This window comes from Passer montanus, unplaced genomic scaffold, assembly GCF_014805655.1.
Source record: "Passer montanus isolate IOZ18808 unplaced genomic scaffold, ASM1480565v1 scaffold54, whole genome shotgun sequence".
Classification (NCBI taxonomy): domain Eukaryota; kingdom Metazoa; phylum Chordata; class Aves; order Passeriformes; family Passeridae; genus Passer; species Passer montanus.
Genome location: NW_024370374.1, coordinates 3,975,093 through 3,992,958, shown reverse-complemented (window position 1 = coordinate 3,992,958; position 17,866 = coordinate 3,975,093). Strand labels below are relative to the sequence as shown.

The following is a 17,866-nucleotide window of genomic DNA, read 5'->3' as shown; positions in this document are numbered from 1 at the left end:
TGAAATTACTGTCCTAGCTGATGAGACTGCTTGTATTACAAACCCCTCAAGTTTCTAGAATATTTAAATGCTATACTGCTTTTCCCCTTAAACACTGTACAAGTAGAGTTTTTTAAGTGGGTTCCTCTTCTCCTTCCCTAAATTTCAGCTTCGTGCCCTCAAAGGTTAAAGCTAACTTCCATTTATGGGAATTTATTCAAAAAACAGGATCCAGACAAAAATATTTATATAGCTACTTGCAAATCTGCAAGTTGATGTGTTGTTAGTGCTTAGATCACCTAGTAAGTGAATAATTGAGTAATTGGCTACGTAGAGATGCACTGAAGTTGGAAAATAAAACCACAGATCACACATTCCCATGCTTAGGTGACACTGCCACTGAAAGGTGAGAGGGGAGCTCTCACAGAATGGTGAGAGGGCTCAACACTGAAGTCTTTTAATTTTACAGGGCATCTCAAAATGATTGACACTTTATGTGAGGTTCCTGTTTGCTTGTGGGCTTTTTCTACACACTCTGTGCTATCAGAATTACAGGATTAAACCCCATTTAAGTCAGCTGCACTTCTAAGACAAAAGACTTGCAAAGACAATTCAGTATGTTGTTCCCAACTGGTGTTGGGTTAGCAGAGAGAAGAGCTGCTCTGATGTCAGATTTCAGTATCACAGTGGTGCTAACATTCATTTCCCATGAAGCCTAGGTAGGTGCATTTGCAGCTTATTTCACCTCTTAGGAGGAAGATGAAATGCAGAAGCCCATCATAAAAGCAGTACAGAAACTCACAGCCCTTGTGGCCTAAACAAGAGATGGAACACCACTGACCTCCCAGTGTCCTCCCACCTATCCCCCTCTCAGTATATTGAGAAGAAATACCAGGAGTTAGGGTCACATATTTAAGCTAAGGATTCTGATTTGGGAGTAATGAAGAGAAACTGGCACAGGTAAACCTCCAGCATTACCAAAGGTCAGCCTTGACCCATATGCTAGAAAGAACACCCACTTACTGACCAGAAATGTGCTACTTTTAGACACCTGCGCAAAACAAATAAATACTGCTGGCAGTTCTGCCCCTCTGCTAGAGAACACTCACAACAATTACAGCTTCTTTGCAGTAAAGCCTTGTTTGGTACTAATAATCTCATTTCTTTGTTGCTTTTCACATGGAAAAGTGTATTTTCTTCTGCACCCCAGCACCACCACCAGGTGCTGGCCATGCAGAATGACACATACTAGGGAACTGCTGTTTTGAGACAGCAGAACATCTGCTCAGCTTGATACTCCTCTCCCCTACGCCTCTAACCAAGCATTTTGGGGCTTTTCTGTTATAACTGATCATTCAGAAGCCCATGGTAAAGTGTCCTAATCCTTTCTGCAGAAAAGAGCCTCCTTAGTAGATGGACAGCAGGCAGTTATTTGATTCAGGACTTTGACTCCTGGGTTAGGTGCATTGTTATGTAAATACAGAACGCATTCAGGCAGCACTTGCATTACAGAATGCTGCAAATGCCTGCAAAGAGAAAATTAAAGCATAGTGTTAAAAATGATATGTAGGCTCCCAGCTAATTTAATTTGCATAGAAGCACATGAGGGATCTCAGAAATCTAAGATAGCTCTTTTTTTTTTTTCTATTTTGCTGCCTTAAGCTAGGATGCCAAGAGCAGGTTTGCTATAAAAACACCAAGCACATGTCAATACCAAAGCACTCAGTAAAAGGGACACGTAACTAACACAGCAGCTGACCTGGAAGAAAATATTTGGCTAAGTACAAAACAGACACCTCTACAAAACATAATGTAAGCCCTCTAAATTGAGAATGTGCAGCTCCCAGCAAGGCAGCCAAGGTTCCCAAGAAAAGATGTGCATCTCCCCAGTCCAAACTTGAGGCCAGCTTTGGAAAAGAAAGGGTTTGGCAATGGTGCCTGGCTTGGTTTGGGCACGCATCATCACGGTGATGTAGCAGCCTCAAAAATTCCACTCTGAAGGCTCAGCAGCACAGTGAAGCATCACCACAAAACCCCTGTGACAGAATGAGTCAGGCAGCACCTCAGAACTGACTTCCAGTACTGACTGCAGCAGAAATCTCTGCTCACAGGTGAAAGAAAACCAGCACTTTCCAGACAGTTACAGCAACTCTGCCAGCCTGGAGGCAAACACAGCTACCACCACAGGGTTCAAGCAGCTGCAGCAACTCAACAGGTGCTCAACATTTCTGTGTGTTACAGGCACAAAGGTACACTCCAAGAGCAGTGAAAAATGTTTTGACTGTGAAGCTTGTGCAGAAATGACAGACTGCTAGAAGTCTAAGGACACCTCCTCAGTGCAGGGTCTTCATCTGACTCAGACAGAAGATAACCAGAATTATGAAACTTCATTATTTGAAAACACCAGTACTTTTCTCACTGGCAAATTAAAAAACCCACAGCTGACCTTATTCACAACTTTTCTAGAGGTAAACCCAAACTTTGGGGTACGTCCTCAGTGCAGGGTCTTCATCTGACTCAGAAAAAAGACCAACCAGAATTATCAAACTTCATTATTTGAAAACACCAGTGCTTTTCTCATGGCCAAATTAAAAAACCCACAGCTGACCTTACAGAGGACTTTTCTAGGGGTAAACTCAAACTTTGGGAGCACCAGTAAAATGCCAAATAAATATGTCATCTCTAACTTTGTGCCTTTTCTCTTTTGTAAATAGCTGATAATGCAACAGTTATTTTTTAACAGCTAAGACTACTAGCAGGGAACTTACCTCCATTTGCTTAGTGCCAGAAAAAATATTCCTAAATTCAAGTCTGTCAGCTAATTTTAAAGTTCCACAGTATTTCCCTTTTAATACCCTGTACACATATAAAAAAGCATGTGCTTTTGTGTATTCATCTGAAATTGAATTCCCTCCCCCCCCCCAAAAAAAAATTGAGGCCTGAATTAAATTTAGTCCCATCTTATATGGGAGAACTTAAATTTTCATCCTGTAACAATAAATCATACAGTCTGTTTCCTGCTCAGGCTTACAAGCACTGGTATTTTATCAAGAGCAAGTACTGTGGAATATTCTGAGGTGCTTGCCCCTCCTGCTCAAGGACTTCTGTGCAGAATTTCAGTGGAGCTACATTTACTGGTAACATTTCCCTGGGGAATGATAACTGGTGGACAACAATCATGGGCAAGTAAGGTACCAGGGCAGCAATTTCTTTCTTAGGAGGTGGAGTAGGGATGGGCACCCTGCTCTGCATTTAGCTTGCACTCACTGCACTTCTTCGGGTGACTTGGACCAACAAAGCACACATTTGGGACTGTTTTAAGAGTGCATTTTAAAAAAAAAAAAACAAAACAAAAAACAAAAAAACAAACAAACCCAAAAACCTTAAATAGCTTAGTAGGGTTTTCCACAGCATCTATGTGTACTTTTAAACACACATTTTTATCCCTGTCTATTCAGACCATTTGAACTTTACATTCTTTATTATAAATGAACTTTCCCCTGGTCACATTTTATCCAACTACTGGCCATCATCACATGGAGTAAGAATATCTAGCACAATCCTGCAATTAGGCAGAGCTGAAAATTCCCAAAGCCACAGCCAATCAGGACCAGCACGATAAAATTCCCCCAGTGAAATGAGACCTGCTAGACTAAGGCTCTCAGTGTAGGGCCTGCTGGTCTGATCTGCTATGAAGGAAATATTTCTTCATGTGGAGAGCTGGCTGCACTGTCAGGCTGTGCAGGGACACTTCCAAAGCACACTACTGGGAACTAAAATTATCAATTACTGCAGCACCACGAAAATCTTGGGAACGGGTCAACGGATAAAGCTGGTGGAAGGAAAACTGCAAGCTAAGCTTCCAAAAGCAAATGTGTTACAAAAGTAATTTTTTGTGAACTTATTCACTGTCACTCATCTTTAGCTTGCATTAATTGTATATAAGAAATGCTTAACACCTTTAAGTAGCTGCAAGCCCATATATTAAATGACCATCCTTCTAGCCCCTGCTGCATTAACATCAATAGCAAGGCTGCTTGTACCTCAGGCTCCTGCAGGCTGTAATGAAATCTTCTAAGTCTCTGTGATACAATGTGAAAGAGTAACCTACAGAGACTAACTAAACTATGTTTCAGGAAAAGTTTAAAAGAAATTAATTCAGAACTGTTCCTACAATATAGTGCTTATTACAGGCTGTTAAATGTGCTTGCACACTTTAAAAATGCAATACCATTAGCAACCAGCAGCTATTCAACTGCACAAGCATAATTTAGAGATAGCAAGAGTACCAGATTTCTTCTGCAGTAATTACAATGTTAAAAAGTCTGTCAGGGGATTAATTTGAGATTTATTTTTTAGATCAAATCAGCAGTTACATTTCATTACTAGGGAATCCCTCCCCCCAGTCCCTTTGCTGTCCCATCTGAAATGGTCAGTACAGCTGTGGCACTGAAAGAACGTGTCTGAGCTGTGCAGTGACAGCTTCTTGCCAAGGCCTCCTGGCACCTCCTCCCACCTGAAAGATGAACTGCAAGCACATGATGGAAGACACTGCACCCAGAAATACCTGAGAGTTCACAATTCTTACACTGAATATACGCCTGCACCTGCCCATAAAAACACACAAAGACAGTCCTGTGATGGGTAGGCAGGAATGGAGAAAAGGCAGGCAAATACTGGGTTCAAGACAAGAAAAACAGAGAGGAATTTGTACTCTACCTTCTCACTCCTTTACACACAGCACCAAAGCATGTTTTTGCACTCAGAGAGAAGCTGCAGACAATAAAATCCTTTTCACTGAAATTCTAAATATATTCTACATACATTATTTTTCTAAGTCCCCACACTTTTAGGTAGCCTGAGTAAATTACCTGTAGACAATTTGCACCTACTTCTATTCCTACTCTATGATTTAAAAAAGAACATAATGCTGTGTGACCTTATTATCTAAACATATATACACACATGAACACAGATGCATATACATAGTCTGAGAGATTCCTCAGGAATCCACAGGCATAGAACCTATAGTAAGTCTTCATTTAACCATAAAAAATAAAAGAATCAAAATCCTAAATTAAGAGAACCTTAAAAAACATAGTTTGATGTTTAAATGCAGCTCCACTGAACACAATGAAGTTAGCTCACATGCTAACTTCGTATGTGTTTTATCTGCAGGACAGCACATATACAACTACACACCTGCCACCCCATTTTTGAAAATCTGAATTTCAAACTGAGAGATCATTTTTCTTTTGTCTAAACAGTAAAAACTGTGTTTGAAAACCCATACTTCGAGGGTGAGCAACAGCTAAAGGAAGTTGACTTTGTTGTAGTCTGGACATAGAAAATACTATAAATTGAACAACTAGGCATTATTTTAGTCCAAATGCAAGACCTGAAATGTATTTTAAGCAACGTATTCATTCTCACAAAAACCAATACAGAAGTATCAGATTGTTTATAGCAAGAATGTACAGTCATCTCTTGTTCTAGTTTCACACACTTGTTATTTCTAACTCGATTTCAAGCACTAGTGCAAACCATGAAGAACTGGACTGAGTATCCTGTCCTCATTAGACTCTCTACGTTTCATGCAGAGATATTACAGGAATTAAAGGAGGTAGGACACATGACCCTCCATCACAATATTAAACTTTTCAAATTAGCTGATTCAGAGGAACAGTTTGAATTAAGGATAAAAACTATGTAATTTAAACATATGTACACGCTGCTTTGCTGAAACTCAGAGCCAGGGTGAAAGCAGGAATAAAATCAGCACACATCCTCAGCATACTAACTCCTCTCCTTTTGGAGTACGTCAGAGATGTCACAGCTCTGAGAGCCTTGAGTCCAGCAACCTACAAGAGCACCGGGTGCAGCACCTGCCAACAGATCAGCACTGTGTGCTCACTGGGACTGGAGCAAGGCAAGATTAATGCACAGCCCGTCACAGGGCTTCTCCAATCTGCTTTTAAGGGAACAGAGACAGCCCAGCTGTTTCCACTTCAGATTAACAGTGAGGTTTTGTCTCCAGATGCAACAGGACTCCATCCTACAGAAGTTATTACTGAAAACTGTGCACAAAACTCAAAAAAGAACACCTTTCTTCTTATCTGCCTATCCTCAAAACCTAACATCTACAATGCTCCAACGAACCCTGGAAATGCTCCCATGCTTTTGTATTAGGAATATCTGTCATGACCAAATCAGCTAAACCCCACTACAGATCGAATTCAAGTTGCTTATGTTATTAGAAATAATAGAATAGTAAGAATAATTCTATTAGAAATAATAGAATAATTTCTAATTAGAAATTAGATGATTTAATTACAAATTAAGATTTCCTCATGTGTAGTTAACTACATGTACATAACGTGCACACAGCAAATGCTACCTCTGCAATGTTATACAGTGACAGACCAATGCATACTCCTTCTTCTCACTTTTGAATTGCTTTATGTAAGAAAAAAAAAAAGTCATAGGATGTTAGGTACACAATGTGTCATTGCAGAAATCCAAAACCGTCACTGGCTATGGAGCACCCATCATTCTGAAGCCACTGGTGAGAAAAATCAAGAATAAAACGAGGAGGAAACCCAATGCACTCTTGTAAATGAAGAGCACTAGTACTAAGAGAACACAGGAATGCCATGGGGAAGGGCTTGCTCCCACAGACCTTCCAGCTAAGAAAAGTCACTGGATTTCATCCCAGCCATGACTCAAAGCCTTCCCACAGCCTGTAAAGACATTCTGCAGCAAACAGCCACACATTATTTTATGTAGTAGCACTAGCAGAGAAGGTTTAACAGGAAATGTCCTCTCAACCATCATGTTTCTCAAAATCTGAACAAAGATCAGGAACTCAACCAGCTGGCAGCTGGAAGAGATATACAAAAGAATCAAAGATTACAATTATAGTTTCCCTCTCCAAGCAGATGGAGAACCAATCCATAGCAAATAGAGCATACACAAGAAACCTGTTTTAAGTTCTGCTTCTTTCAGGTTCAGACATAGGAAGCCCAAGTTTGTGCCTGACCTGACACACAGATTTCCCCCTCAAAACAGCAAGGAATCAATGAATGACTTCAATGGAAGAAAGCACACAGTAAGTTTTCACTGTCCCTCTTACATTTGGAAGTGACACTTCAGAAGTGTTGTGAACAAGAGCACGTAGCTAACATGGCTAACAGGGATATACTGCTGTCACCCCACATGGAAAGAATACAACAGAACAGGAAGTAGTTTGTGTTTATTCATGTGTAAATAGCAACACATCATAGAAGAGGGTTCAGAGTAATCTCTGCATTAGGCATCGCTTCCACTTCAAAAATGTCCTAAAACTTCCCCATAGTATTTTTAATTATCAAATACTGCAAACAGAATTATGAAGAAACCCACTAGTGTTGTACTGCATGCATCTTCTCAAACTACAAATGTCAGTATGTGGGCAACTTTCTGGTATTACACAGCTTGTAGGACCAGGGGAACTATGCAAGATGTAGACACACCTGTATTGACACTTTAGCAGAGAGACAGGAAAAAGGTGCATTCACTTTCTAGTGCAAGTCTACAATAATCACACAGACAGAACAACATTTATTAACAGGAATGGAACAAGTCCACACACAAATAAGAAAAGATCATAAATAATACAGCTGTAAAGAAGATTGAAAATCTCAGACTGAGGCAGTCCAGACTGTGGAGTATGGGTATTTGTACAGAGCACCTGTACAGCAGTTTCTCAAAGCACAAGCTTACCATGAGAAATGTGGCTGGCTACTGGGGTGGGCATGGATTATCATGGGGATGCTTTCCACTAAGAAATTCACTACGATCAGCTGGTGATACACACAATATATTCAGTTGAAAGTACCACTAAACAGAATCTCAGGCAAGTCTATTCTGCTTTGACTTCTGATCACCCCAACTTCATCCTGACAGAAGTCAGTTCCCATTTATCCCCAAGCAGAATAATTTTGGTGATATGTACAACATTCTCCTTTCTGAATTCATAACCAGACTAAAGTAAAACAGGGGAAGAAAATGCTTTGAAGAAACACAGACATTTTAAACAAAAACAATCATTTTTCTAAATGGTTTTATTTACATTTTTCATATACAAGTATGTTAAATGATACATTCTGACTAGTATCCACACCAGTGTGAATTACATTAATTAAAGATACTGATGTATTGCATAGGATGAAATGCAAAACAATCAACCCTAAGCTGTGGTCCAACCCCCTGAATGTGAGATGCTTCACACAGCATCTGTTACAAAGACATTTAAAATTCAAAATGTCCATAGGAAATAGAAGTTATCTAAACAAACGTATCTGGTTGCATTTCTTTAGGACAAGCAATAACACAGGAGTCTTGCAAAATTCTCAAGACAAAAAATACATATTAACAGCCAAACCTTTTACATGCATGTTACCAGCTTTGTATTTATTGTTTCTAGACTTGGGGCTACTTGTCACAACTGTTTTCTGGATATGATTTTTACGTCTTTAACTTTGGCATCCTTTTAAGCCCTATTAACAATGTTCAAAATGACCAGGATATAATGCTGTACCACTCAATAAAAAAGGTAAAAAGGTGTGGTGTGAACTGGCCTGAAGCATTCAGGATAATTACAGAGGAAAGTTTCCATTCAGAATAACTGGAACTAAAAATTCCTTAAATCATTTTAAAAAATGATTGAAAATATGTCAATACAGTTTGATAAATATGCTTAACAGGATTTTCAACCTGGTGATTTCTCAAAGGAAACTAGCAGAGAAAAAAAAAGGCAACTTCAAAAGCTTGCTTCAGAACTACTGAAGCATTTACCAGACTGGTAAAATAAATGTTCTTCCATGAGCACAAAAAGCATTATCAGGTCTTTCTGTATCTAAAGGATGGTTCAATCAAAGTGACAAAGGAAACAGTAAGAGACAGCTGGGCCTATGGGACCACAGAGTATTAAACTGGATTTATTTTCACATTTCTATAGCACCTTTTAGGCAGGTGCCAAAAGCACTTTAATCACTAAAGCAGCCTCACAACAACCCTGTGAGGTAGGTAGGTATCTGTTTCATAATTGCAAACAGGTTAAATAACTTACCCAAGGAGACACAGCACAGCAGCAGAGCAGGCTAGAGTCCAGACTGTGTGATCTAGGAATTTAATATTATGGCACACGTGGGGCTGAGACTGAGACACTCCTTTATACAACTGTGAAAGAGGCACTGCCATGGCAATCGAGTCAAGTTTTCTCAGAGGAGGTTTTTATGAGAAAGGTATCACAAGAAAAGTGTACTTTAAGTAACTAGAGAAAATAAGAGTTTGGGAAGAATAGCACTACTGTTTCACTTTCTAAATTTTAACAGATGCAGAATAGCCAGTTAACTATTTTATTTGCTTAAATACTTAGCAAATCCAAAACTCTACTGAGATGTTCAAATAGTATGACCCAAAACCAGCTGTGAACTAGGAGTTGTTTCATCCACTTATTTCTAAGTCCTGTAGTTCTTCTTTGAAGGTCAGAAGAAATAAGAACCAGTTCAAGAATCCAAACTTTTCATCAATTTCAACTTTAATAGTGTAATTCCTGTTAACAGACTGTCAAAGCATGCTCTTCCTAACTAATCTCCATGTTCTACTGACTACCTAACCAGTCACAATGCAGAGAGCAGAGCATATAAATCAGGGTTTGGCACACAAAATGCTGATTTGGTTCCTTTAGCATGCTCTGTGCATCAGTTGTGGTGAGCTGGATGATACACTGAGTGCTGGCTGAGCACTGCTCTCTGCTGTATTCCAGTAGGGAACACAGTCATACACAAGAAGCAGAACAGTCAAACACAGCCATAAAGCCAAGAGGTAATCACAGCAGTACGGCCTGCACTTTCAAGTTACATATGACAAATGGAACTGGCATATGCAGTTTTTTATTCAGATAGTTTATCAACAATTTCTACTGCTGAAGACTGGAAGTGACTAAAGAGAACACATTTGTTAAGTCAGACAAAGGGGAATTTAAAGACTTCTAACAACTTGGAGAGCACAGCTGTTACAGGGCTAACTTCTTTTTCATAAGGCTCTTTTCATAACCCTCACCCTGGCTCATCTTCCAATACACCACAACTAGGAAAAGTTTTTCAGCTCTGATTTGTATCTTTCAGAGGGCAAAATTCTCTAGTGAAAGACAACCTGCCAGAACAGAACCCCCACTTCCCCCCCTCTTTGTCTTTCTGGGATGAAAGAGAAAACATTTTCATGTTAAAGAATAAAATACTTGTTTTGACATCAGAGGAAATGCAGGTAACAGATGACTGAAGATTTTGCAAAAAAAGTAAAGGTAAATTGAAAACAGTGCTGGAGATCTACCACAGGTTTATTGTACTAAGTCATGGCTAGAAAGTTATATACTTCTGAACAGCCCAAGAAAAGCTTTCTAGAAGGAGGAGACTACTAAAATTGCCAGGGGAAAAATACTTGGAAAATACTTTCCTTATACTCCTTGTGCATCTTAAGGCTGCAGTAAAAAGAAGCTTGAACAGAATTCCTCTACTCAGCCTTCAAAAATTAACTAAAGTCTTAATTTAACCACAGTGTTTAAAGAACATTTGATAAAGCATTTTGATATGAATTCACCCAGATGGACTGTACAAATAATATGCATCTGAAAACAACACTGACAACAGTGCCCAGTTGTGTGAGCATATTTTTTTAGAGAGGAATTTGGAAATAAGTTATTTCAACTTATAGCTATGTATGCTTAAAAAAACCAGAGAACAGCATAGTGCTTTGCTCATAAATTGGCCACTATCAGTTGTAATATGTTAATTTTCAACTTTCCTCGTTACAGTAAGTCATAACTGGGATTTTAAAAGTTAGGCTGTTAAGATAAAAAATGAATTTCTTTACATTTCTTTCATTTCATTACATTCTTTCTCCTTACATTTCTTTCAAATATAACCCTATTCAGGTGTAACCTCTACCAGGAATCTACAGCTCCTATTTTTCCATTGTTTTGAATAACAGAACTATATACTCCATTTCTCTAAGATTTGAAGTGTATACATAAGCAGACACACAAGAACTAGCGATGGTTATGACAATTCTTTCCCTCTCAGATTTACCTCACAGTCCCTGGTACCTGTAACTGCTGAGGTGCCCTCCTCAAAGGAACAGGTAAAAAATCCTGCCCATGACACGTTTGCCACTGTTAAGGTTTCTAAATACTCTCAGATTATAAATTAGGGGAGGTGACATCTGTCAGTTCATCTCTGAATGTGGTTTGAGGCAGGGAGCTTTACACTGACAACGGGAATTTCTGCTGAAGGATGCACAGTATAGAACTGGCTTTCTGAGATGGCCTTACTCAACCCTTAAATTTGAGGCATGGGAAAGGTAAAGGTTTTAAAAAAGCACAGAAATCAGGAAATTTAATGCAATTATGAAATTAGATTCAATTCTGAAAGTAGAACCTGTAGCAAACATTTCAGGGTACAAGAGGCTAATGGATTTGGCTGCAGGGTCCAAAAAGGAAAAATATGTATTTGTATGTTAGTCCATTTGCAATCTCCCAGACATGAATAACCATCAGCATTCTAACTACTGCTGCAAACAAGATAGTGAAAACTCTCTGTATTTAATTTAGTACCATTCCATTTAGATGGCACTATTTTGCACTGTAGCATCTTACTATAAACTGCAATATAAAAATTTCTGTTTGAGTCCCATGATCCCAGTTTTCCTTATCTTCAAAATTTACTGCCAGACATTTCTGGATAAGTAATTTAATGTAAAATAAGATATGGTAACTATGCAATGAAATTTCACATCAAATGGAAGAAAAAGAGAGCTCATTTCTCACCTACAGAATACAGGCCCCCACCCCAGAAGTTTAGCAAACAGAAAATCTGTCTCAAGGAAAGTGTGCAGCCAGAAGATGCCCACAGAAACCATGTGTATTAGTATTGAATACCAGCTACAGAAAGGAATCAAACCAAAATGAACACCACCCCCTCCCCCATGATTATACAGGGAATTTCATGGCATGTCATTAGAGACAGTTTAACTGACCAATGCATTTAGTGGTAAGTCTTACCCAGTTATGGAAACAATCACAATTTGTTGGGATTTTTAAAAGCTAATGAGTTGGGCTAAGGCATTTTCATTCCACAAATTAGCTTCCATCCCCACACCCTCCCTGCAAACACTGTTCACAGAAACATTCAATTCCCTAAGAAAGCAAAAAAAAATAAAAATAAAAGAACCAAATATTCAGAGAAAGTCACTCAAATTAGTTTGTATGTGTAAAAAAAAAAAATTCTCTAAGTAAATGACACGGGAGGCAATAAATTGACACGACAAGCAAATAAAAGGCTAAAGCACTCCAATACCATTGAAACAGTTTTAATGTTGTTGCAATTCCATAATGCAACAATCATCAACTCATGAAAGACCCAATACTTTAGAATTCATTTTAATCATTCCTTTGTACCTATTTTACAAAATAAAGGCAAGGCATATTTAAAATCCCCTTTCCCCTAGATATTATGTGCCTATCTTATTCATGCTTATAAAAATATAAACTTAAAATCCTATGAAATGTTATGTAAGAAAAAATGTAAAAATATTAACCTCTGCTTCAATGTACAGTTTCCAGAATCTGCCAGAACTGGGGAACTGGGCAACAAGGCGTTCATAGGTCTTCCGTGCTTTGTCTATAGGCTGATTCTAAAAATTGAAAATCAAAACAGCATTTACAATATTATGATTTATGTAAATGAATATGCTGATTTTACTCCAGAACGAAATAGTGTGAGTGGACCATAGATAAGGAAATGTAATCCTATATCACTAAACCTGTGCCTCTCGAATGAGAATGCTCCAAGCGTCAAGGTCATATGGATTTTCTTCTAGTTTCTTTTCAGCTTTCTTCACTTTTTCTGGGACATATTCAGCAGTCTAGAAAAATTAAAAAGAAGACATAAGAGATCACAAGCAGTGTTTGAAAAGTTCTGTCCCACCTACACAGTCAAGTTAAAGATAACATTTCAACAGTGTAACATTCCACAGCTTTTAAAATGGAATTTCTAAACTGGAAAACAAGTTGTCTCAGGAAAATAATCACGCTCAGCACAAGTTCTGCATGTTATGGACATCAACCAAGATGTTAGACTAAACCAATTCAGTGTCTGTAAAACCTGAAAACAAATTTGAGTTTGCTGGAATATTTACTGCACTAAGAATTTTAAACATTTTTACCAACCTGGAACTTCAAGATGCAAAAGTAAATTCAGCCCAGTATTGCTATTACAGAGTTCAGCAAACAAATCCAGTTTATCCAGGAGTCATTGTGGACTTGGAGAACAGCAGGTATTTGGTATCACGAGTTTAACAAAAAACCAGGAGAGGATGGTTTAGCAGAAAATCACTCTATCCAAACACAGTTTCTTTGTTCACTTTCTGATCTCTCAGTCCTACAGATGCCTTCCTGTAGCTTTGGCACTAAAACCACCTTGATTTTTTTTTAAACACTCAGACATTCCTATTGAAATTTAAAAGCTTTTTTTGAGGCTAAAAGCTTTATCAAATGGAATGCAAACTTGTTAACATAGTTACTTTCAAATTCTTTGGGAAATAACTTGCTTTATGATTTTCAGGGTTTTTTTCCTAGATCTAACATTGTTAACACAAAGTAGAATAAAAAATTACAGTGTGAAGATCACATATAGACACCCTTAAAATACATGCTTGTTACAACCCTAAATAAACTGAAGTTTATGTATTAAGCCTGAAATATTGTTCTGACTATTACTCCAAACCACTTATTCACTAACTTTGAAAACCTGGCTCAATTTTAGGCAGGTAACAGCAACACAAAAACCACACCAACTAAATTCTTGCCTTTGTGAGATGGAACAATAGTAACCCTTAAATTGCTACTATAAGACCTCGCTGGTGACATTTTACAATTTCACTTCATAATTACTGTTAGAATATTCATCCCTAATGTGTAGTGCAGTGTGACTGTAAAAAAAATTCCTAAAAGTTGCAGAAAAATCTAAAAAAGCCCCCAAACTCCATCACTTGCTAAAAGATGATTTCAAGGAATTAGTTTTAATTCTTAACATTGGGTCTAGGTCCCAGAATGCCAGCATGGGACAGGCTGGAGGGGATTACAGTGGTCACCTGGTCCAAGCTCCCTGCCCCAGCAGGACAATGCATCCTTCTGAAGCTGGAAAAGACACAGCACCGAGAGACCCAACACTCCTCTCTCAAAGGTGCCACCACTCTTTAGAATGGGAAGCAGAAGGTAACTACACTAGCTCTGAATATTTTTCAGCATTAGCAGTTTTTGTGTCAGTCCTATTAGCAGGATAAAATTCAAAGCATATCCCATTAAATATATCATTTAATAAAACGACTCATAACATGGGAAAAGGATCAAAAATATTGCAGAATTGTTAATTGGACATGTAGTGGCAGATATATAATAAAGGGAAAAGAAAAAAATCAGTGGTCTGGGCTTTATAGGTGTTTAAAGACCATTACTCCTTTTGATTCACTTTTCAAGCAATTCAAAACACTAATTAATGCAAAGCAGTGTAGCTTGGAAGGCAAATATCAAGTCCCACATTAAACTATTACAAAATTAATTTGGTTTAAAAATCAAAGTAGCTCAAAGCTAACAGCTCTAAAGTAGCAAATTTATAAATTGCCATATGAATAGTTTTACATCTTTAAGTCCATCAAAATTTTGATTCTGTAGTAGTTCAACTTGCTTAAGATGTAGAACAGTATAAAATGAACTAGAGGTTTTATTTCTTCCCAAATGACATGCATAAACATTACTGAGCTTCCAGAAACAGCACTGAAGCTGAAGTTTCTGAAGTTTAAAACTGTTTCTGTAAGCTACCCCTACAGGTGGCCCAAAGCTGAAATGTTGCTTATTCAATAAAGCACCAATTCAAATACATCAACATCGGTGGGAAGCGCTGCTCCTGACTACAACCAACCCAGAGAAATTTACTTGTCTCAAACAAATTATTCTGGATACATTTAGACAGAAGGGCACATGTACCATCAATGTCTGCTACAACAAAATGTATCTCACCCTACAAAAGCACAAGGTCCTGCCCTGGAATACTGAGTTTTAAACAAGATAAAGTAGCATGGGCCACTGAAGCACCTTTCAACTATTACAGAAGTAGTTAAATTGTATTTCCTCTAATCTTTCCAGGTGACACAAAAATAAGCATTTCACTGCAGCGCCAGCTGAGTGAAGACTTCCAGGAATTTGATTCACCTATAAAGCTACAGGGTCATAAATTCAGACTCAGAAAGGCAGAAATGGCTCAGGAAAAAAACGATGGGGATAAGATGCACAACCACAGCAATCCTAAATAATTTTTGTGTATTTGATACATGAATCAAACTGTGCAAGAAACACAATTATTTTACTGGAACACAAAAAGGACTGATTTTCTAAGTTGGCAAATCATTGTTCAGCAGCAGCAGATAAAGTTCTCCCTTCAGTTATACAAGACAAATTACAGGCACCCTACAGATGATCAGTTTTGAACTAGACTGCCTGGACCTGCTTGTGACCTTAGGTCACACAGAAGAAAACACTCAACTTCTCAGAGCCAGTGAGAACTCCTTCTCCTGTCCCTCTCCAGCACTATCAAAGCCACCCACATCTCAGGGACACACTGCACTGCAGGCACATCCATGTCCTGGTTCTAGCTGGGCACAAGTAAGACCTCACTGCATCTTCACAAATAATCACTCCTAATATCCTGGAGGAATCAACACTCAGGATTTTCTGGACCATTTTGCCAGAACTGGGTGCGTGAACAAACACCCATTGTGAGGACTAACACCTACAGCAAGCACACAGCAAAGTGGAACCACGAGCCTGACTCCTAACCTAACTCAACCACAGCCAGGAAGATGTGATCCTGCTTTTGAGAACTTTATGTTAACTGCAATTTGTGCTCACAGCTGCTGCTATCACAGTTCAAGGGCACACAGCTTCTGACTATGTATTTCTCATTGTAGTGCTTGCACAACAGCCAATATCCAAAACTGTGACCATGTAATTCTTGGGTGTTCACTGCCATTATCCTGCCCCTAGATATGCATTTCCAGGTAATCTCATCCTGTAGCAAGACACTTCAGGGAGTTAAAGCAGCAGAAAAATAATCCTATTGGAAAAGGGATTAACTTTCTAATGGTTCAACCCCCTTCAGGATCAGATGCAACAAAAAGGATGCAAAATCATTCAGGACTCTAGCAGCCCCAACTTAGACCAGCCTAAATACCATCAAACTAAACCTAATCAGATACTGGCTTTTAATTTTTCTTCACTACCTGAAAAAAAACATTGCACACAGACTGTAAAACCACCTTTTCCCCCTGCTTTTATTAACTTTGTACAGTAGATCTCTACATCATCAGGATCCTATCCCATGAACAACTCTTTGAAGGTCATGGAATTATTTTAGCACTTAGGGTTTTCTACAGATTATTACCACCTAGTCCAGTTCACAACTACCCTTTTATTATTTATACACTGACAAATAGCAACAGAATTGAAGTTTCACAGATACCAGAAGTATAAAAAGATCTTTCCAAAACCTCAAGAGATCTAAACTAACATTTTCTAGGAAGGGATCTAGCAGCTCCTTCCTGCAAAATACATCAACTGAACAAATCCAATTCTGAATTCTTCAAGAATGTCTGAGGGAATAAAACCAGAGGAAATCAAGTTCACTTTTAGTATTTGCTTATTTATCAATCACCTGCAAAGGAATACTCTTGGTTTATACCATATTCCTAAAAATCAACAGCTTCCTCAGACCTCTTGAATGAATCTTCATGATGCCAAAGTGCCTAAGAAAATCCCTACATACCTTTAAATTATTTGCAAAGCTATATAGATCCAATTGGTTAAGGTATCCTCCCGTTTCCACAACAGGATTCTCTGCAGTGGAAAGGAAATGTGTTTACAACACCCATTACATCCATGAAGGGGCCAGTTCAAGATGCTTTAAAAACTACCACTAATTATGAAATAAGAACTTCTACACACCAAAGAAGATTTTTCTTGCAGGATTGTGTGGGTTTAACATCACAGGAGGAGCAGTTGTACACAAAAAGGCAGGAATTTTAACAGCTACTTTAGTCAAATTGCTTGGATATCCAAAAGAGGTTTCTGGCCATTAAGACAGAAGCCAGTTTGGTGGTTTTGGCTGGATATTGCACACTTTAGCACAGCCTGGCCTGCAACACACCCGGTGAATGAAATTTCAAGTATATTAACATGCAACTTAACAAGCATTGTTAGTTGTCCAGTTTGCTAAATTTACAGGCTGGCTTTTCTCCCTTAAAGTTTATTTAAAGCTGCATGTGCAGAGAACAAGAAGTTTTAAAACCCTTTCCTCAGTAACACATCCCTTCACTGGGGAAACTGTAGTTTCAGCTTATCAAAACTTGCACTTTCTTAAATGTTCTTAATGCCCTGACTTCTTCTATTCTACTCTAAGCCACTTCAACTGTGAGCAGCCTTGGAAAAGTTGCGTCCTTTAAGACTGGAGCAGACATAGCCCCGTGTTGTAGGTTAAGAAGTGAGTTTTTTCTGAGGTTGTGGTCAAACCAATCAGTGCTTGGATTTGAATATTGGCACCTGGTTTGGCCACTGAAGGTATGGACTGCCTTTGAGAACACAGGGAGTTAAAATCAGACAACTCCCAGGAGATCTCTCTCTCGGTCCCGGGCAGTGAAGGAGCTCAGAGCTCCCCTGCCCGGGGAAGCCATGGGGCCGGTGAGGTGGGCCAGAGCCTCGGGCAGAGGAGGGGGTGAAGGATCTGCAGGATGGAAGGGT

At 38.7% G+C, this 17,866-nt stretch overlaps 1 protein-coding gene across 3 annotated transcripts in view; it reads right to left on the bottom strand.

Annotated features, from left to right (window-relative positions):
* CSTF3 (cleavage stimulation factor subunit 3) overlaps positions 1–17,866 on the bottom strand; it is a 48,664-nt gene that overhangs the window by 26,186 nt on the left and 4,612 nt on the right. For all 3 annotated transcript variants that reach the window (XM_039724933.1, XM_039724935.1, XM_039724934.1), the window contains exons 2-3: positions 12,841–12,942; positions 12,616–12,711 (exon numbers count right to left, since the gene is read on the bottom strand). In XM_039724933.1, coding sequence (XP_039580867.1) covers positions 12,616–12,711; positions 12,841–12,942 — 198 coding nt within the window. The remainder of the gene's footprint in view (positions 1–12,615; positions 12,712–12,840; positions 12,943–17,866) is intronic.